The sequence below is a fragment of the Ambystoma mexicanum genome, chromosome 7q (genome assembly GCF_040938575.1).
Source record: "Ambystoma mexicanum isolate Mex_15411 chromosome 7q, UKY_AmexF1_1, whole genome shotgun sequence".
Lineage (NCBI taxonomy): Eukaryota > Metazoa > Chordata > Amphibia > Caudata > Ambystomatidae > Ambystoma > Ambystoma mexicanum.
The window spans coordinates 1031285777-1031307176 of NC_090941.1; the positions used below are offsets into that span (position 1 = coordinate 1031285777).

At 45.7% G+C, this 21400-nt stretch overlaps 1 protein-coding gene and 1 long non-coding RNA gene across 7 annotated transcripts in view; both read left to right on the top strand.

The window, feature by feature from the left end:
* ART1 (ADP-ribosyltransferase 1) overlaps positions 1-5695 on the top strand; it is a 140692-nt gene extending 134997 nt beyond the window's left edge. For all 6 annotated transcript variants that reach the window (XM_069640328.1, XM_069640333.1, XM_069640330.1 and 3 more), the window contains exon 5: positions 4162-5695. In XM_069640328.1, coding sequence (XP_069496429.1) covers positions 4162-4262 — 101 coding nt within the window. In that variant the 3' untranslated portion in view covers positions 4263-5695. The remainder of the gene's footprint in view (positions 1-4161) is intronic.
* A 6973-nt stretch (positions 5696-12668) lies between these two features.
* On the top strand, positions 12669-20625 carry LOC138528564 (uncharacterized). Its single transcript, XR_011284173.1, has 2 exons — positions 12669-13135; positions 19091-20625. It is a non-coding gene; the product is annotated as an uncharacterized lncRNA (long non-coding RNA).
* Positions 20626-21400: the final 775 nt, after the last annotated feature.

The following is a 21400-nucleotide window of genomic DNA, read 5'->3' on the forward strand; positions in this document are numbered from 1 at the left end:
GTGGTGTGTACCTTCTAATTTCAGAGAGGGCCTCACACTCCATGATCAGATCTTCTGCTGTTTCCAGGACAGAATTCATGAATCTGCTTGGTTCATCAGCACTACCAACCAATCAGTAGCCAGTCCACATTTTGAAATGGTACCTTGGTGTTTACAGAAGAAACAGATCATGGGTTTTAACCTGATATCAAGCTTTTCAAAACGTAAGGACCCTTGGCTTTGACAGACAAAACAGTGTATATTTATGCCAACACGCCATTACAAAAAGGACATTATTTAATTGTACTAAACCTCATGTTATTACTATCCTTGCCCTGAAGACTATAACAATACCTTCCGGAAGCAGACTCTATAGAGCTTGCCATTTCCCACCTGGAGAGCGCCAGTGCGAGTGCCCTCCGAGCTGGCATCACTGACTCAGGACTGGTAGCCCAAATGAGTATACAGTAGCCTTGAGTAAAATACAACCTGATTTAAGAGCAGTCAAATCTAAAATGTAGAGGAGACCCAGTTCCATGTGCACAGGGATGTTGGGGGAACTACCCGGTAGCCGAAATAGCCATTTCAAGAAGTTATTTCCTGTTACGGCAAGCGCATTAGCCTAATTTGAACCCCACATTTCTGCTCCATAAATGTCGTATGTATTGTGTATTAAAACGTTTACGGTTAAATACCGAAACAAAGCATACAACACTCTTATCCACCCATATCCTCAGCTGACAGGACTACTGCTGCAGCCTGCTCGTGGGCATTCCCTCTACTCCTTCAGCCCCTCAAACAAGGCCATTAACTCCGCTGTCCACACCCCCTTCCTCGCTTTGCTCCCATCACCGACTTCAGCTAGGTTGGCTGTCTTGGTGGGGCCTCTGCTTCTTCAGATCTATCCTACTGGTCTTTCTATGCATTGGTGGGCTGGCACCACCCTACCCCTCTGCCTCTATCTCTCATGACACCCCCCTCGTACTCTACCACCATACTCAACCTCTCTGTCCCTCGAGCCTCTTGCGCTGCTTGGTGCTTTTCCCCTTCTCCCTTCTTACTGCACCCCATTGGTGCTCCCCATCGTAAGACACGAAAGCCATTGGACGCCTTTAACAAGGCCCTAAAAAGCCACCTGCTCACTAAAGAAGGCACCCCCTCCCCTGATGCTCTCCTCCCTTCACCTACCCCTCCCCCCATTCCCTATGCTTACCCATCTGTGAATGTATGTAAGTAATAGTGTTCATAGTGATGTACCATTGTATTCTCTGTCCTGGCCTTACATTCCCACTTTCTGTTCCGGCACCCACTGCTACCACCAGATGCTACGTTCGCCCCCACCCGCAACCTTCCATTACTCTAAGGCACCCCCTGAGAGTGCCATGTTCGCACATGCATGCCAAGAAATTCTATCAGTACAAATAAATACAAACAAAATACACAATTATATACTAGTTAGAATAGAAATGCAGTATTGCCTTCAAAATGCATGTGGTTAATTTGGTATTAGATTAGCCCAGTGTGAACATCGGAAGAGAGCAGTGAGGGCCCTGTTGTACTAGGTGGGAGGCTAAGCTCCAAACCTTGCTGGAAGCATGTGCCAGTGGCCATGGAAGATGAGCTAGAATGCCAAGGGGCATATATCCGACTGTCTGAGACAGAGCTCCTGCTCCCCCTTTGATTCAATGTTGTGATGTCTGAAGCGTATGGCTGGCCAGTGACAGATGAAGATTGAATTCTGGGTGTAATATATAAGGACCCCACAAGCAGGTGCCTATTTGAGGATCACACTGGGGCTTTTTATCTGTGCACCCCCCTTGAATAATGCACTAGGAAACCCTTGAGGATGCCTGTTTCTACTGAGCCAGGTTGATGCTTTCCAAAAGAAAGCATCATCCCTATTGAGAACACAATGTTTCACAAAATGGCAGAATAGGTCCCTCACGCAAAGCTTAAACCAGAGGAAAAGCCCAGTGGAGTTACAACAAGACGGGCTGCACCCTGGAGAGAATAACAGCCCTTTAAATCAGCAGCCAGGGCGAGGTGCACAGCCAATCAGGTTCTGCGCATCGCATGCTGGAATGTCTGAACTCAGCCCGGGTTCCACAGAACCTGCATGCTGCCTCCCCAGCCGCGGGCTGCCATCTTCCCCCCATCCTCCCGTTTTTTTTTTTCATTTCCCAACCCCCTTGCACTGCCCCACTTAACTTACCTTATTTTTGCGGAAGTGGCCTTTTGCCGCCAGCGCAGCAGCTTCCCTCCTCCCTTTTCAATGGTAATAGAAGAGGGGCTCTGTATGGAGCCCAGCCTTCTGCAACCATGGTGGCCCTTTTCTATCAGTATTTTCATTAATTGAACGGGGCGGGCGCGGCATCTCGTTCAATGACTTAAAATACTTTTTTTTTTAGCTCAGTGTAGTTATAGCGTTAACACCCCGTTCCAAGGGCTGGAACAAGAGGTAACCGCCCGGAGCCCTCATTAAACGCCCTCCATTCACTTGGGCCATCAACTTGGGCTGCCGGGCCATTACCCCCCCTGTTCCAGCCCTTGGAATGGGGTGGTGTTCAGGCCGCATTGCTACATTCTCACAGATCTTGTAATCCAGCATTCTACCCTTTCATTCCCGGGAAGCAACGCGACCACTCACTGGTTGGTCTAAGGGAAAAGTACCTCACATAAGCACAGTCACTAGCTGATAAGAATGGGGTGCCCAGGCCTGTGCCCTAGATAAAGAGGGGATGTGTCAGTGGGGGCTAGTCTGTTGAACACCTGAAACCCTGCTGCTATTTCTTGCCCTCCTTCCGACCTCACAAAGAATGTCTAGTTACTGAAGACCAATGTGTAGAAGGGCAGTTACTGTGCTCTGTAAAAATGTCTGGCCTTTAACATACGCATGTGTCCATTGGAAAGACAGACAAAGCCCCTGCTACTCCATATCTGTCCAGGTTAGCTTGCTTAAATCCCCCCAGGATTCTGACTGCACCTAAGGAACCGAGATGAAAATAACTCCCCTCATGAATAGAACATGTATATAACTTATGTTGCAGCACAATAGCCAAAATAAACGGGTTACAAGATAAATACCAATGTTGCCTATTGCTATAATACTGATAATGCGGCATGTTCCAATGACTGCACCGATATTCATTTTTTGTGACCGTGCTCTATGCTTTTTGTCTGAAATCGTTATCTTGGTAAAATGCAAAAATAAAGTTTAAAAAAAAAAGTTAAGGGCGCCAAAAAGGTTCTGCATAGTCGAGGCATTCCTTAAAAACCCATAAGTGCCAGGCTATGATGCGAGTCTATGCAAAAAGGATGAGCATACTCGTCCTTGGCACTTAGGGGTTGTGCTGGTGCGGTTTCTTTATGATTTACCTGATTTTGTCAAATAGTTCAATTTTTTTAAGTTATTTTGATTTCTCTTAGAACCAGAAAAGGAGCTAGTTGAGTCACTGTCATTAACACAAATTATGGTTTTATTCAGGTTTGGCTTTGATAGGAATGGTGGTGTAGGGGGACGTATAGAAAATACTTTCAGATGTCCATAAGGCCATGGGCTCTCCTGTGTAAACACAAAGCACACCGGTGCAGAGAAGTAGTAAAGAAAATTAACCCCTTAAGTGCCAAGGACGAGTATGCACGTCCTTTTTGCATAGACGTACATAATAGCCTGGCATTTAGGACCTGGGCTGGGAAAGGCAGCCAAACATGCTCTGTGAGGGTGGGAGAGATGTGATCAAACTTAGTGATGCTGGCAAGGTTTCAGGCAGGCCTAGCCCACTTTTGCTGACCTACACTTTCACTGAATCACTTTTTACCAGTTGTTTTCTTCCCCACTTTCTCTGCTGCAAAATGCTACATTGGGGTAAGATATATATGGGGGTGGCGGGTATGGGCGTGGCAGGTAGGGTGTGTAATTGAGGGGTGTGTTAAAAAAAGTGGAAACATTGGTAAAAGAAATGTGGCAGTTATTCATAGAACCTTCAGGCAACAATGCGTTGGATGCCATTTAGTGGCATGAAGGCTGTGGTGGAGAGGAGCATGTTTCCACCGTAAAGCTGCAAAAGTAGCGGTGGAAAAATGACTCATTTTTTAGTATGTGGCAATAGAGCCTTGTCACTGTTGGCATTTGAATGTATCTAAGTTGCCATGATAACCGTGCAATCTCCCTTTCTCTCTTAGCATCACGCTTGGGAGGCGTCTCTTCGGCCCTGCTGGTGGTCCTCATCTTCTGGGGGTTCATTGTGATGATCCACGCTTCAGAAGATCTGCCCAAGACCTGATGGAACGCCCATTCTTTGTAGTCTCAAAGTCCTGCGAAAGCTGCATGAGAAACGCAGACATGTATTCAGCCGCCATCGCCCATTCATTCTGTAGTTCCCCAGCCACGCTTGAGCTGCGCCTAGAAGGAGGAAAAAGCAGATGGCCGCTGCATTCAACTGTTCATTCACTTTCCCGCCACATTGCAACACCGCTTAGAACAGTAACACATTGCCACTAGTGATATCCTGCATTAATAACATACTGGCACTTCTTACAGTCTATTCCTTAATGTGAAATTGACATTTATAATCATGAACAATATATGTTGGCAAATTGATTCTATCACATGTTCATTAACCCTAAAGAAAAGTGGGTATTTCACCTTTATTACAATTACCACTGTGAACCTGAGACTACAGGGGGCGAAACCATGTAACTTTGCCTTATGGGGAGCAATGCTCTTCGGTGAGAAGATGCTTCCATGACATTTTTAATGCTTCCATATATAATGTAATCCTTAACCCCTTAAATGTCAAGGACGAGTATGCTTGTCCTTTTTGCATATACTTACATAATAGCCTGCGGTACGGGTCTGGTCGGGTGAGTGCCATGCAAAGTTCCGTGATGCATTGAAAGATGTGCCGTCCCACAGTAATGTGAATTCTCTCTGGTGGTTTGGGCATGTGAAGGAATTCTTCTATAGGTTGCATCTTGAAGAGCTTTGGACCAACCCCGAGAGTTTTGTTGACTCACATAAAGCAATTGTTGTAGACACACATACCCAGTTTATATGGGGCGAATATGTTACAAAGTGTCTATGCCTCTCCATGGGCTACGAGTACTTGTAAAGATGTGCTTCTGATGGAGGAGTATCTACGGTCCATTGATGGTCCCTTGAAAGGCACCTTCCTTGTTAAGATGCGCCTTGGAAACGTCCCCCTCGCTACACTCAAAGCATTATGGGATGGTCACTGCTCTACTATGTGCCCCTTGTCTCCTTTTGAGAGGAAGGGATATTCTGCAGCATTTTTTTTTTACCTGCCCTCACTATGATGTGACGATGTTGGCCCAGGAGGATAGCTCAGGGGCAACGCGCTGAAGACAACGAGGAGCAACGCAGGTTCGATCCCTGGGTCCACACTATAAATAACCAATTACAATTTAGAAGAAGAAACCCCAAAACCTGTATGTACAACAGGGGTGTGACAACAATGATTGAAGCAAAATGTTTACGTAAAAGCGCAAAATGTATGGCCGTTATCTTTGCAGTCTCTACCTGTATACTAAGTGCACGGAAGAAAAGATATTTTCTGATGAGGATAGTAATAAGTGTAATTCTGTGTTCATTTGATTTGATGTTTTAATGTTTGACATGCTTGATTTGTTGTTATATTGTGTGTTGTGCAGCATTTATGGAAATGTGTTTCCGAATAAAGTTATGAATGATAAAACACTTCAAATTTAAAATATACATGAGATGAGCAAATCCGTGGAGAAAAGAATCACATGACATACTACATACAGTCACACAACACATATAAATGAATCAGTTATATTGGTTGCCTGATGTAGACATTAAATTCTAAGATGGATTGCAGTAATTTAACAGTGCTAGGCTCTAGAATACTTCAAGAATCATATATAATACTGTTTGCAGGCATACTCTTATATTTTAAAAGCGTCATTGTTATTAAAACTCCCTAATTAGGGCATAATATTTCACACCCCTCTCTTCTCCTCCCAGCCCTATCCAAATAATTAGAAACTGCAAAAATGATGTCGTTTGCCCCCGCCCTTTTTCAAAAAATCTTCCACTGCAATCAGTGAACAATGCTTTTTCGTGTAGTGGCCGGGGTTTCCCGGGGAGATTAGTGGGCCCCGGCAGGCTCCGGAATTTCGTTTTGAGGCGGGGCCCTGCCGGGGCCCACTAATCTCCCCGGGAAACCCCGGCCACTACACGAAAAAGCATTTTTTTTCTACAGCCTGAAGCTCTCGCTCATGTGCGAGAGCTTCAGGCTTCAGAAAAAAATGCCTTTCAGCTATAATGGTGGCGCCGCACCTGCGAGGCATCCCTTTAATCAAGGGATGCACGTGGGCTGGCGCCACCATTATGGAGAAACGTGAGGCCGCTGGAAGCAGAGGGCTTTCTTTCTAAATACTGAAGCTCCCGCGGATTCGCGGGAGTTTCAGTCTTTAGGAAACAGGCCTCTGCTTCCAGTGGCCTCACCCTTTCAGCCTTAATGGTGACGCTGCACCTCCCCAGTTGGCGAGGGGCAGCGCAACCATTAAGGCTGAATCGGCGAGGCGCTGTCCCCTGTCAGGCAAGCCTATACAAAATAAATGCAGAGATCAGCACCCTCTCCCCCATAGGGGGAGAGGGTGCTAATCTCTACAAAAGGCTGCCTGGCAGGGGTGCCAGTAGCCCATTGAGCCGGGGCTCGTCAAGGGGGCGTGGCCTAACGGCCCATCAAGACCCCGTTGTTAGGCCACGCCCCCTCGATGGGCCCCGGCTCGATTTCTAGTGCCACTTAAGGCACTGGGTAGAGGAGCCCACCAGCATGATCAAGTCAGGCAGCTGTGACTGACAAAAGTGCCATCCAGCCACAGGGTCGCGCAAACTTCAATTTAGGTCAAAGCTGCAGGGAACCACATAGCGTCACCAAACTGTAACTTCCTCTCGCGATCTCCTAGCGAGGCTTACAAACCGCGCAAGGGGTCATGAGAGGAAGTGACAGTCCTTTTGTTGCCTGTAGGCAGATCGGGCTGAATCATGGCCGCACCCCCTCACCAGGTCACCGAGGCATCTTGGACCGTCGACAAACCTGGGAGCTTGGTGATCTAATCTGCTCTGCAGCACACAGATCAGATTACATCACAGAGCCCCAAGCTTTGCCGACGGACAAGGACGCCTCGGGCTTGGTGATCTAATATGCTAGCAGCACACAGATCAGATTAGATCACAGAGCCCCAAGCTTCGCCCATGGAAAAAGGATGCCTCGGGCTCGGTGATCTAATCTGCTAGCAGCACACAGATCAGATTAGATCACACAGCCCCAAGCTTCGCCGACGGACAAGGACGCCTCGGGCTCGGTGATCTAATATGCTAGCAGCACACAGATCAGATTAGATCACACAGCCCCAAGCTTCGCCGACGGACAAGGACGCCTCGGGCTTGGTGATCTAATATGCTAGCAGCACACAGATCAGATTAGATCACAGAGCCCCAAGCTTCGCCCATAGAAAAAGGATGCCTCGGGCTCGGTGATCTAATCTGCTAGCAGCACACAGATCAGATTAGATCACACAGCCCCAAGCTTCGCCGACGGACAAGGACGCCTCGGGCTTGGTGATCTAATATGCTAGCAGCACACAGATCAGATTAGATCACAGAGCCCCAAGCTTCGCCCATGGAAAAAGGATGCCTCGGGCTCGGTGATCTAATCTGCTAGCAGCACACAGATCAGATTAGATCACACAGCCCCAAGCTTCGCCGACGGACAAGGACGCCTCGGGCTCGGTGATCTAATATGCTAGCAGCACACAGATCAGATTAGATCACAGAGCCCCAAGCTTCGCCGATGGACAAGGACGCCTCGGGCTCGGTGATCTAATCTGCTAGCAGCACACAGATCAGATTAGATCACAGAGCCCCAAACTTCGCCGACGGACAAGGACGCCTCGGGCTCGGTGATCTAATCTGCTAGCAGCACACAGATCAGATTAGATCACAGAGCCCCAATCTTCGCCGACAGACAAGGACGCCTCAGGCTCGGTGATCAGAGCCCCAAACTTCGCCGACGGACAAGGACGCCTCGGGCTCGGTGATCTAATCTGCTAGCAGCACACAGATCAGATTAGATCACAGAGCCCCAAGCTTCGCCGACGGACAAGGACGCCTCGGGCTCGGTGATCTAATCTGCTAGCAGCACACAGATCAGATTAGATCACAGAGCCCCAAGCTTCGCCGATGGACAAGGACGTCTCGGGCTCGGTGATCTAATCTGCTAGCTGCACACAGATCAGATTAGATCACAGAGCCCCAAGCTTCGCCGACGGACAAGGACGCCTCGGGCTCGGTGATCTAATCTGCTAGCAGCACACAGATCAGATTAGATCACAGAGCCCCAATCTTCGCCGACGGACAAGGACGCCTCAGGCTCGGTGATCAGAGCCCCAAGCTTCGCCGACGGACAAGGACGCCTCGGGCTCGGTGATATGATCTGCTCTGCAGCGCACAGATCACCGAGCCCAAGGCCTCTTTGTCCGTCACTGAAGCCGGGGGCTCCGTGATCTAATCTGGTCTGTGTGCTGCAGAGCAGATTCGATCATTGTGTACGTACCTTACTATGGTTTGTGTACTTTTCAAGCAATCTTTTATATGCATATTTCTATGCTTATATATAAAAGATGGCTTGAAAAGTACACACACCACAGTAAGGTACGCACACAATTATATAAATATAAACATTTAGATTTAGATTTCGGTTTAACTTGCCGTGTTGATATTTACTGAGGTGAAAATCTCCCCCCCCCCTAACCGCCACACCCCCATATCACCAAATACTGATCATTTTCTGTACTAGGTACACTGGAATGGTGATTATATGGCAACATGATGGGAGGGTGAGGAGCGGTCATTTCTTCCACTGCTCCCATGGGAATGGTAATAAAATGCCAAAAATGTAAGTGGATGGGTGGGGGTGATCATTTTCTGCACTGCTTGCTCATGAGAATGGTGATAACATGTCAACATGATGGGCTAGTGACCATTTTGTGCACTGCCCTCATGAGAATGGTGATGATATGCCAACACAGGGCTTTAAGTGGGCCGGGGCCTGCCGGGGCTCGGCCCCGGCAGACTCCAAAATCTCGTTCTGAGGCGGGGCCCTGCCGGGGCCCACTAATCTCCCATTGCAGCCCCGGCCACTATACGAAAAGGCTTTTTTTTCTAAAGCCTGAACTCTCGCTCGTGTGGAAGAGCTTCAGGCTCCAGAAAAAAATGCCTTTCAGCCATAATGGTGGCGTCGCACCTGCGAGGCATCCCTTTAATCAAGTGATGAACGTGGGCCGGCGCCACCATTATGGAGAAAAATTGAGGCCGGTGGAAGCAGAGGCCTTGCTTTCTAAATACTGAAGCTCCCGCGGATTCGCGGGAGTTTCAGTATTTAGGGCAAAAGGCCTTGCTTTCAGTGGCCTCACCCTTTCAGCCTTAATGGTGACGCTGCCCCTACTCAGCTGGCAAGGGGCAGCGCCGCCATTAAGGCTGAATAGGCGAGGCACTGCCCCCTACCAGGCAAGCCTATATAATATAAATGCAGATATCAGCACCCTCTCCCTAAAGGGGAGAGTGTGCCGATCTCTACAAAAGGCTGCCTGGCAGGGGTGCCAGTGGCACATTGAGCCGGGGCTCCTCAGGGGAGCATGGCCTAATGGGCCAGCAGGACCCCTGCCATTAGGCCACGCCCCTTGATGAGCCCCCGCTCATTTTGTAGGGCCACTTAAGGCACTGTGCCAACATGATTGGCGGGTTGGTGGGTGCAATCATGCTTTGCACTGCACGCATGTGAATGGCGCTAATAAGCTAACATCGTGTGTGGGAGCGATCCTTTTCTGCACTGCACGCATGGGAATGGTGATACTGTGCCAAAATGATGGGAGGGGGTCAACTTTTTCTGCATATGGGAATGGTGATAATATGGCAAAATGATCGGTGATGTTAACATATTTCTATGTTTATAAAAGATGGCTCGTGAAAGACCTGGCTCGTGAAAGACCTGAAAGCTACAGACCCATTGCGTTGCTCGATGCACCTGGCAAAATTTATACCAGGATTGTTCTTAAAGAACTGAACATATGGATGAACCTAGCTAACATGCGTGATCCCTTCCAAACCGGTTTCGTCTCAGGTCTTGGCACGACGCCGAACATGTTTGTTCTTAATCTACTAAGAACTAAATACATCAATCGCAATCAAAATCTCTTTATGGCATTCGTCGACTTTCGCGGTGCCTTTGACTCCGTTGACAGAAATTTGTTATTTTCCAAACTAAGAAGGTTTGGTTGTCCATATTCACTACTCCGCATCATTGAAGAACTTCACTCAGACACAACGATTCAGATCAGGTTATCCACTGAAGGATTATTATCCAGAAGTGTAAAATCAGAAAGAGGGGTAAAACAAGGATGCATTTTAGCTTCAACGCTCTTCAATCTATTCCTTTTAGATCTCGGAATGGATTTTGAGGAAATAGTAAGTGATGCGCCTAAATTAGGATCACAAAGAATTCAATGGATACTTTATGCTGACGACCTAGTATTGGTATCCCAAACTCCCAGAGGCCTTCAAAATCTGATCCAATGTCTTGAAAAATATTGCAGAACGAACAATTTGATAATCAACACAGAAAAAACGCAGGTGTTGATTTGTCAAAAAAACAATAAAGTCAAGGCAAAACTCAAACGATGCAAATGGAGACTAAATAATGAAAATCTCTGCCTAGTTAACACCTACAAATACTTAGGCATACACTTTACTGGAAGCCCGGCGCCCCAGTTACAACTATCTATTCTAAAAGCAAAAATTCAGTCTTTAGCCTCACAAGCCTCCATTATCTTGCATAAATATGGGAAATTCACAACTAAACATGTGCTGCTTTTTTATAAACAAAAAGTAATTCCCATCATATCTTACGGAGCTGATTCCCAACAAGTGCACTCTAGAAAATATTGGGATAAGCTTGAAGGCACTTTTTGGAAATTGGTATTCAGACTACCTAACTGCACACCAACGGCATTGTTGAGACTTGAACTGGGCTTAAATTCGATCCATTGTTATGTCATATGGAAAATGTGTTGCTTCTTTAGGAAATGTCTAATTGGTGTCTCTGAGAAAAATGTGTTAAACACTCTAGCGCACTATTTGCTAACATCTGTTGACAGATTTCCAAAAGCTTGGCTTCAAAATGTAATTAACACACTTATTGAAGCTAATATCTCTTTGCAGATGTTAATCTCAAATCCAATCAAAGCGAAAAAAACTTTGCTCTTACATGATTGGATTGTGACCCAAGATCTTTGCAAAAACTTAGTTGATTTCTCCTGGACCATCTTTTATCCCAAAAAAGTGGGTATAATGGAAAAATATTTACAACATTGTCCCTCACACTTTGTACGAGCTCAGATGATGAGAATACGCTTTAATCTTCTTCCCACACACGAAATTCTATCCAGACGTGATAAGAACCAAACGCAAAACCAATGGTGTCGGTATTGTAATGACAACAACTGTATTGAAACCCTTAAACATTTAGTAGTATCTTGCTCTACATTAGAAACACTACGGCAAATATATTTTAAAAATTCCCTACAGCTTTACTGCTCTCGTTCTGAGGATGAAATTTGGGGCCTACTAATCAATAGTGAACGCCCAGCGATTTTAATCGCTTTAGTTAAATTCATAACTACTATCCTCTATTAGATGAAATTGTTGCAAATATAAGGAGGTATTAGACAATTTCACGTTGCTTTGTATGTTAAAGATGAAATGTATTGAATTTTAAGTTGGTATATGTTGTTAGATTCAAAATAACTTCTTTCTTCTTGTGTTTTATTGTGTTTGTTTTATATTAAATATTTGAAAGGTTGAATATCAGCCAAACAAATAAAAAAAAAAAAAAGATGGCTTGAAAAGTACAGAAATGACAGTATGGTACGCCCACACATATGTAAATGCTTATATTTATATATTTGTATGCGTACCTTACTATGGTTTGTGTATTTTGCAAGCCATCTGTAAGAAACATAAAAATATTTGACATGTTTGTCCTTAGGCCACACCTATTATGTCTTACTTAGACCATACCCATCATACAAGCCACACCCCCAAATGAGGAACCCCTCTCAATTTCTTACTTACCCCACTTAAAGCATTCTGTATATTGTTGTTGTGTTTTAACGTGTGTTGAGAAAGCGTCAGTGCTTTCAGTGGCCTCCACACTAGAGGCCTGGCAGGGGGCTGGTGCTGCAATTAGGAGGCAACACTTACCTAACCTGAATGCTGCCTGTGCAGCCACACCCCGTAAGATCTCCAGCTCGATTTTGCAAAAGGGCAGGGGCCGTGGCCTAACAGGCACCATTCAGATCAGGTAATTATAATTGCTCTTTTTATAACGCGCTTAATACCAGCCAGTGGTTTCTAAGCGAGGGATCAGGGATCGAACTTGTGTTGCACTGCCTTGTCTTGCTTCCAAGGCAAACGCGTTGCCCCTGAGCTATCCGTTTCCTCGTCTTTTAATTTGCGCCGCTGCCCCCCTGCCAAACACCCCTTTCACTGGAGATGCGTGGGATCATCACCCTCTGACTCAGGGTGGTGAGCCCCTGCATCACTCAAGAAAGGGGCACCTGGCAGGGGGTCGGCTAGGCTTTTATGTTGTTGTTGTAAAGCCTGAATTTCTCGATTTAACACAAGAGCTTCAGACTTTACAAAAAAACACCCACCTACTACCAGATTGGTGGTCTGGGCTTAGCAGGGGAACTCAGGGGCCCCGGTAGGGCCCCATGTCAAACACACATTTTGGAGTCTGTCGGGGCTCTGCTCCAGCTAGCCCTAGCTCACTTAACGTCCTGGACAGTGTGTTTAATTGTGGTGTGTGGGTGGATTAGATGGTGTGGCCTTCTGTGGTGAAACGTAGAGTTTGAGCAGAGTATTTTATGTTATTAGCATTGTCGCAACAGCCAAGGTCGAAATCCTAAAAATAGAAGGAAGAAAATCGAACTCCACTTAACTTTGAATTACTTTTCAAATGGTCGAGCTGTCATAGTAAATATGTATTTTCACTTTTTTTTTTTTTTACAGAGAAACAATGTACATCTTTGAAGTGTCTCTTTAATTCCGGTAAGTAAAAGACTGTTTTCTTTATTATGTATCCATGTGGAGACCATGTGATCAGAAACCAGCCTCTTCCAATAGGAATCCAGCATTGGTTGCTAGCTGCGTGTACAATGACCAATTAAAGAAGAGGATCAGACTAGGTGTCTATCTCCAACCCAATTCAGTATGGCGGCTGATTCAGGGCTAAATTGTGGATGTTTAGACGTATACATGGGGAGCATTGTCTAGAGAACAGCTGCAATAGTCAAATGAAGTATGACTTACCCACACATTAATCTTTATTAAATATCTTTTGATATGGTTAACAAAAATATAATGCCATCACAAACCAGACACTGCACAACGTTCCTGATCCTCCCATGTCGCAATCCCTTTTGCGTGTCTGTTGCGCAATACTGAGAATGACTGAGAGAGAAAAGAAAGTGGGCTGTGATCCCCATGCTAATGTGGGCCAATGGAATGAACGCACCGCGCAGCAAACTTTGCTATGGTTATCAGGCATTGCTCGGTGGGTTCTGGCGGTGCTATAGCCCCAGGTCTTTTGGTTGTAGCCCCCGATAGAAGCTCAGCGGTTACAACCTTCTGGCTAGCGAGCCCCGAGTCTCGACAGTCTCCACATTCGCATAGCCCCAGATCTTTTCCAGACCTGGCAACACCCCTGTAACAGATAGCAGTCTAAACGAAGATGCCTGGGTTCAACCACTACGTCTTTGCTCCACATTAGGCAGCAAACAATAGAAGATTCCATTGGTACTGTGCAGTGCAACATGTCGGAAACATTACACACAATGGCACCATGACGAATATATACATACGTATCCAGAGGACCATACGGTGATCTAGAGCTCTCTCTCATGCTCTTTCTCCGTGTCTCTAACCTCTGTTCTCTGTCTCACTCTATGGGCCCGATTCATGGAATATTTGCACGGTTCAAAGTGACTTTGCACTGCCGACACAAACCCTGATTCATGGAACTGTGCAAAGTGTATTTTCTGCAGTGCAAAGTCAGCACATAGTCACTTTTGCAGTACAAAATGGCTTTGCTTGGACTTTGCACGGCAAAAATACACTTTGCAGGATTTGTGTCGGCAGTGCAAAGTCACTTTTTAGCCGTGCAAATTCACTTTGAACTGAGAAAATATTCCATGAATCGGGTCTTATATCTCATCCTCTCTCTCCATGGGCGAGAGTTGCATTGTCGGTTGTGCATTTTCTGAATCCAACCCAGCTGTTGCTAACAGCAGCAGTGCAATCAGAGAAAAAACACAGCCATCTTGAAGGAGGGGGAAGGGTGAGGTTGCTGTGGTGAAAAGTTGTATGTGAGCAGCTACTGCAGAGGCATTCCCCAAGGTGGGGACAGGCTTGGATATTTGAAGGCCTGCATTGGCCTTGCGTGTGTGTCTTACAGGGATGCGCCATCACCTGGGGGGGCCCATTGTGAGAGGGTGATCTTAGGGAGATGTAGATAGGCTTTTTGTGGAGGTGCTGGGTTCTGACAGATCTTGTTAGTTTCTATTTGTTATTATTTATTTATTTAAAATAGTAGTGTAGAGCCAAATAAAGGCTTTTTGTGCATACATACAACAAACACATTTGATAGAAAAATCCCATAATAGGTTGCACCATAAAATGAGCACAAATTCAATGTATTCAGTCAAACCAACATTACTGTAAAATCCTAATTTCACTCTAGCCCAATACTTAGTCAAGTGATAAATTAGACCCACATCATCGCCTTCAAAGTAAGTGACCACACATTAGATAAAAAGATGTGACTGCTATCAACTCCACACCCCAGTGGTGTGTACCTTCTAATTTCAGAGAGGGCCTCACACTCCATGATCAGATCTTCTGCTGTTTCCAGGACAGAATTCATGAATCTGCTTGGTTCATCAGCACTACCAACCAATCAGTAGCCAGTCCACATTTTGAAATGGTACCTTGGTGTTTACAGAAGAAACAGATCATGGGTTTTAACCTGATATCAAGCTTTTCAAAACGTAAGGACCCTTGGCTTTGACAGACAAAACAGTGTATATTTATGCCAACACGCCATTACAAAAAGGACATTATTTAATTGTACTAAACCTCATGTTATTACTATCCTTGCCCTGAAGACTATAACAATACCTTCCGGAAGCAGACTCTATAGAGCTTGCCATTTCCCACCTGGAGAGCGCCAGTGCGAGTGCCCTCCGAGCTGGCATCACTGACTCAGGACTGGTAGCCCAAATGAGTATACAGTAGCCTTGAGTAAAATACAACCTGATTTAAGAGCAGTCAAATCTAAAATGTAGAGGAGACCCAGTTCCATGTGCACAGGGATGTTGGGGGAACTACCCGGTAGCCGAAATAGCCATTTCAAGAAGTTATTTCCTGTTACGGCAAGCGCATTAGCCTAATTTGAACCCCACATTTCTGCTCCATAAATGTCGTATGTATTGTGTATTAAAACGTTTACGGTTAAATACCGAAACAAAGCATACAACACTCTTATCCACCCATATCCTCAGCTGACAGGACTACTGCTGCAGCCTGCTCGTGGGCATTCCCTCTACTCCTTCAGCCCCTCAAACAAGGCCATTAACTCCGCTGTCCACACCCCCTTCCTCGCTTTGCTCCCATCACCGACTTCAGCTAGGTTGGCTGTCTTGGTGGGGCCTCTGCTTCTTCAGATCTATCCTACTGGTCTTTCTATGCATTGGTGGGCTGGCACCACCCTACCCCTCTGCCTCTATCTCTCATGACACCCCCCTCGTACTCTACCACCATACTCAACCTCTCTGTCCCTCGAGCCTCTTGCGCTGCTTGGTGCTTTTCCCCTTCTCCCTTCTTACTGCACCCCATTGGTGCTCCCCATCGTAAGACACGAAAGCCATTGGACGCCTTTAACAAGGCCCTAAAAAGCCACCTGCTCACTAAAGAAGGCACCCCCTCCCCTGATGCTCTCCTCCCTTCACCTACCCCTCCCCCCATTCCCTATGCTTACCCATCTGTGAATGTATGTAAGTAATAGTGTTCATAGTGATGTACCATTGTATTCTCTGTCCTGGCCTTACATTCCCACTTTCTGTTCCGGCACCCACTGCTACCACCAGATGCTACGTTCGCCCCCACCCGCAACCTTCCATTACTCTAAGGCACCCCCTGAGAGTGCCATGTTCGCACATGCATGCCAAGAAATTCTATCAGTACAAATAAATACAAACAAAATACACAATTATATACTAGTTAGAATAGAAATGCAGTATTGCCTTCAAAATGCATGTGGTTAATTTGGTATTAGATTAGCCCAGTGTGAACATCGGAAGAGAGCAGTGAGGGCCCTGTTGTACTAGGTGGGAGGCTAAGCTCCAAACCTTGCTGGAAGCATGTGCCAGTGGCCATGGAAGATGAGCTAGAATGCCAAGGGGCATATATCCGACTGTCTGAGACAGAGCTCCTGCTCCCCCTTTGATTCAATGTTGTGATGTCTGAAGCGTATGGCTGGCCAGTGACAGATGAAGATTGAATTCTGGGTGTAATATATAAGGACCCCACAAGCAGGTGCCTATTTGAGGATCACACTGGGGCTTTTTATCTGTGCACCCCCCTTGAATAATGCACTAGGAAACCCTTGAGGATGCCTGTTTCTACTGAGCCAGGTTGATGCTTTCCAAAAGAAAGCATCATCCCTATTGAGAACACAATGTTTCACAAAATGGCAGAATAGGTCCCTCACGCAAAGCTTAAACCAGAGGAAAAGCCCAGTGGAGTTACAACAAGACGGGCTGCACCCTGGAGAGAATAACAGCCCTTTAAATCAGCAGCCAGGGCGAGGTGCACAGCCAATCAGGTTCTGCGCATCGCATGCTGGAATGTCTGAACTCAGCCCGGGTTCCACAGAACCTGCATGCTGCCTCCCCAGCCGCGGGCTGCCATCTTCCCCCCATCCTCCCGTTTTTTTTTTTCATTTCCCAACCCCCTTGCACTGCCCCACTTAACTTACCTTATTTTTGCGGAAGTGGCCTTTTGCCGCCAGCGCAGCAGCTTCCCTCCTCCCTTTTCAATGGTAATAGAAGAGGGGCTCTGTATGGAGCCCAGCCTTCTGCAACCATGGTGGCCCTTTTCTATCAGTATTTTCATTAATTGAACGGGGCGGGCGCGGCATCTCGTTCAATGACTTAAAATACTTTTTTTTTTAGCTCAGTGTAGTTATAGCGTTAACACCCCGTTCCAAGGGCTGGAACAAGAGGTAACCGCCCGGAGCCCTCATTAAACGCCCTCCATTCACTTGGGCCATCAACTTGGGCTGCCGGGCCATTACCCCCCCTGTTCCAGCCCTTGGAATGGGGTGGTGTTCAGGCCGCATTGCTACATTCTCACAGATCTTGTAATCCAGCATTCTACCCTTTCATTCCCGGGAAGCAACGCGACCACTCACTGGTTGGTCTAAGGGAAAAGTACCTCACATAAGCACAGTCACTAGCTGATAAGAATGGGGTGCCCAGGCCTGTGCCCTAGATAAAGAGGGGATGTGTCAGTGGGGGCTAGTCTGTTGAACACCTGAAACCCTGCTGCTATTTCTTGCCCTCCTTCCGACCTCACAAAGAATGTCTAGTTACTGAAGACCAATGTGTAGAAGGGCAGTTACTGTGCTCTGTAAAAATGTCTGGCCTTTAACATACGCATGTGTCCATTGGAAAGACAGACAAAGCCCCTGCTACTCCATATCTGTCCAGGTTAGCTTGCTTAAATCCCCCCAGGATTCTGACTGCACCTAAGGAACCGAGATGAAAATAACTCCCCTCATGAATAGAACATGTATATAACTTATGTTGCAGCACAATAGCCAAAATAAACGGGTTACAAGATAAATACCAATGTTGCCTATTGCTATAATACTGATAATGCGGCATGTTCCAATGACTGCACCGATATTCATTTTTTGTGACCGTGCTCTATGCTTTTTGTCTGAAATCGTTATCTTGGTAAAATGCAAAAATAAAGTTTAAAAAAAAAAGTTAAGGGCGCCAAAAAGGTTCTGCATAGTCGAGGCATTCCTTAAAAACCCATAAGTGCCAGGCTATGATGCGAGTCTATGCAAAAAGGATGAGCATACTCGTCCTTGGCACTTAGGGGTTGTGCTGGTGCGGTTTCTTTATGATTTACCTGATTTTGTCAAATAGTTCAATTTTTTTAAGTTATTTTGATTTCTCTTAGAACCAGAAAAGGAGCTAGTTGAGTCACTGTCATTAACACAAATTATGGTTTTATTCAGGTTTGGCTTTGATAGGAATGGTGGTGTAGGGGGACGTATAGAAAATACTTTCAGATGTCCATAAGGCCATGGGCTCTCCTGTGTAAACACAAAGCACACCGGTGCAGAGAAGTAGTAAAGAAAATTAACCCCTTAAGTGCCAAGGACGAGTATGCACGTCCTTTTTGCATAGACGTACATAATAGCCTGGCATTTAGGACCTGGGCTGGGAAAGGCAGCCAAACATGCTCTGTGAGGGTGGGAGAGATGTGATCAAACTTAGTGATGCTGGCAAGGTTTCAGGCAGGCCTAGCCCACTTTTGCTGACCTACACTTTCACTGAATCACTTTTTACCAGTTGTTTTCTTCCCCACTTTCTCTGCTGCAAAATGCTACATTGGGGTAAGATATATATGGGGGTGGCGGGTATGGGCGTGGCAGGTAGGGTGTGTAATTGAGGGGTGTGTTAAAAAAAGTGGAAACATTGGTAAAAGAAATGTGGCAGTTATTCATAGAACCTTCAGGCAACAATGCGTTGGATGCCATTTAGTGGCATGAAGGCTGTGGTGGAGAGGAGCATGTTTCCACCGTAAAGCTGCAAAAGTAGCGGTGGAAAAATGACTCATTTTTTAGTATGTGGCAATAGAGCCTTGTCACTGTTGGCATTTGAATGTATCTAAGTTGCCATGATAACCGTGCAATCTCCCTTTCTCTCTTAGCATCACGCTTGGGAGGCGTCTCTTCGGCCCTGCTGGTGGTCCTCATCTTCTGGGGGTTCATTGTGATGATCCACGCTTCAGAAGATCTGCCCAAGACCTGATGGAACGCCCATTCTTTGTAGTCTCAAAGTCCTGCGAAAGCTGCATGAGAAACGCAGACATGTATTCAGCCGCCATCGCCCATTCATTCTGTAGTTCCCCAGCCACGCTTGAGCTGCGCCTAGAAGGAGGAAAAAGCAGATGGCCGCTGCATTCAACTGTTCATTCACTTTCCCGCCACATTGCAACACCGCTTAGAACAGTAACACATTGCCACTAGTGATATCCTGCATTAATAACATACTGGCACTTCTTACAGTCTATTCCTTAATGTGAAATTGACATTTATAATCATGAACAATATATGTTGGCAAATTGATTCTATCACATGTTCATTAACCCTAAAGAAAAGTGGGTATTTCACCTTTATTACAATTACCACTGTGAACCTGAGACTACAGGGGGCGAAACCATGTAACTTTGCCTTATGGGGAGCAATGCTCTTCGGTGAGAAGATGCTTCCATGACATTTTTAATGCTTCCATATATAATGTAATCCTTAACCCCTTAAATGTCAAGGACGAGTATGCTTGTCCTTTTTGCATATACTTACATAATAGCCTGCGGTACGGGTCTGGTCGGGTGAGTGCCATGCAAAGTTCCGTGATGCATTGAAAGATGTGCCGTCCCACAGTAATGTGAATTCTCTCTGGTGGTTTGGGCATGTGAAGGAATTCTTCTATAGGTTGCATCTTGAAGAGCTTTGGACCAACCCCGAGAGTTTTGTTGACTCACATAAAGCAATTGTTGTAGACACACATACCCAGTTTATATGGGGCGAATATGTTACAAAGTGTCTATGCCTCTCCATGGGCTACGAGTACTTGTAAAGATGTGCTTCTGATGGAGGAGTATCTACGGTCCATTGATGGTCCCTTGAAAGGCACCTTCCTTGTTAAGATGCGCCTTGGAAACGTCCCCCTCGCTACACTCAAAGCATTATGGGATGGTCACTGCTCTACTATGTGCCCCTTGTCTCCTTTTGAGAGGAAGGGATATTCTGCAGCATTTTTTTTTTTACCTGCCCTCACTATGATGTGACGATGTTGGCCCAGGAGGATAGCTCAGGGGCAACGCGCTGAAGACAACGAGGAGCAACGCAGGTTCGATCCCTGGGTCCACACTATAAATAACCAATTACAATTTAGAAGAAGAAACCCCAAAACCTGTATGTACAACAGGGGTGTGACAACAATGATTGAAGCAAAATGTTTACGTAAAAGCGCAAAATGTATGGCCGTTATCTTTGCAGTCTCTACCTGTATACTAAGTGCACGGAAGAAAAGATATTTTCTGATGAGGATAGTAATAAGTGTAATTCTGTGTTCATTTGATTTGATGTTTTAATGTTTGACATGCTTGATTTGTTGTTATATTGTGTGTTGTGCAGCATTTATGGAAATGTGTTTCCGAATAAAGTTATGAATGATAAAACACTTCAAATTTAAAATATACATGAGATGAGCAAATCCGTGGAGAAAAGAATCACATGACATACTACATACAGTCACACAACACATATAAATGAATCAGTTATATTGGTTGCCTGATGTAGACATTAAATTCTAAGATGGATTGCAGTAATTTAACAGTGCTAGGCTCTAGAATACTTCAAGAATCATATATAATACTGTTTGCAGGCATACTCTTATATTTTAAAAGCGTCATTGTTATTAAAACTCCCTAATTAGGGCATAATATTTCACACCCCTCTCTTCTCCTCCCAGCCCTATCCAAATAATTAGAAACTGCAAAAATGATGTCGTTTGCCCCCGCCCTTTTTCAAAAAATCTTCCACTGCAATCAGTGAACAATGCCTTTATTCGCAAAGCAAGTTTATACATTTCGTTGCCTAATGTCGGCATACAGGGGACATACAAAAAGAAAGTGCTGTAACGACTCGTTTTTTCGTCAGAGCGAAAGGGGCCTGCATTTGAGGATTAGTGGTTCCAGCGAGCTTTGACCCCCGGAAGTGGAAGTTTGCCTAGGCGCATCTTTAAGTACAAAACGCTCTGGAAAGGACTTACAGTAAAACACAGATTTTCTTCCAGAGAGGGAGTGACTTTGTTTGATTTACAAGAAGTTATACTTGGTGGGGTGTGGAGTTAGTGCCCCGCCCTGCTATCTGAGAAATTGGGCTTCATTACACGTTAGGCAGTAAGGGTTTACCAGTACCGGTATTTTACCGGTACCGGTAAACCCTTACCGCCT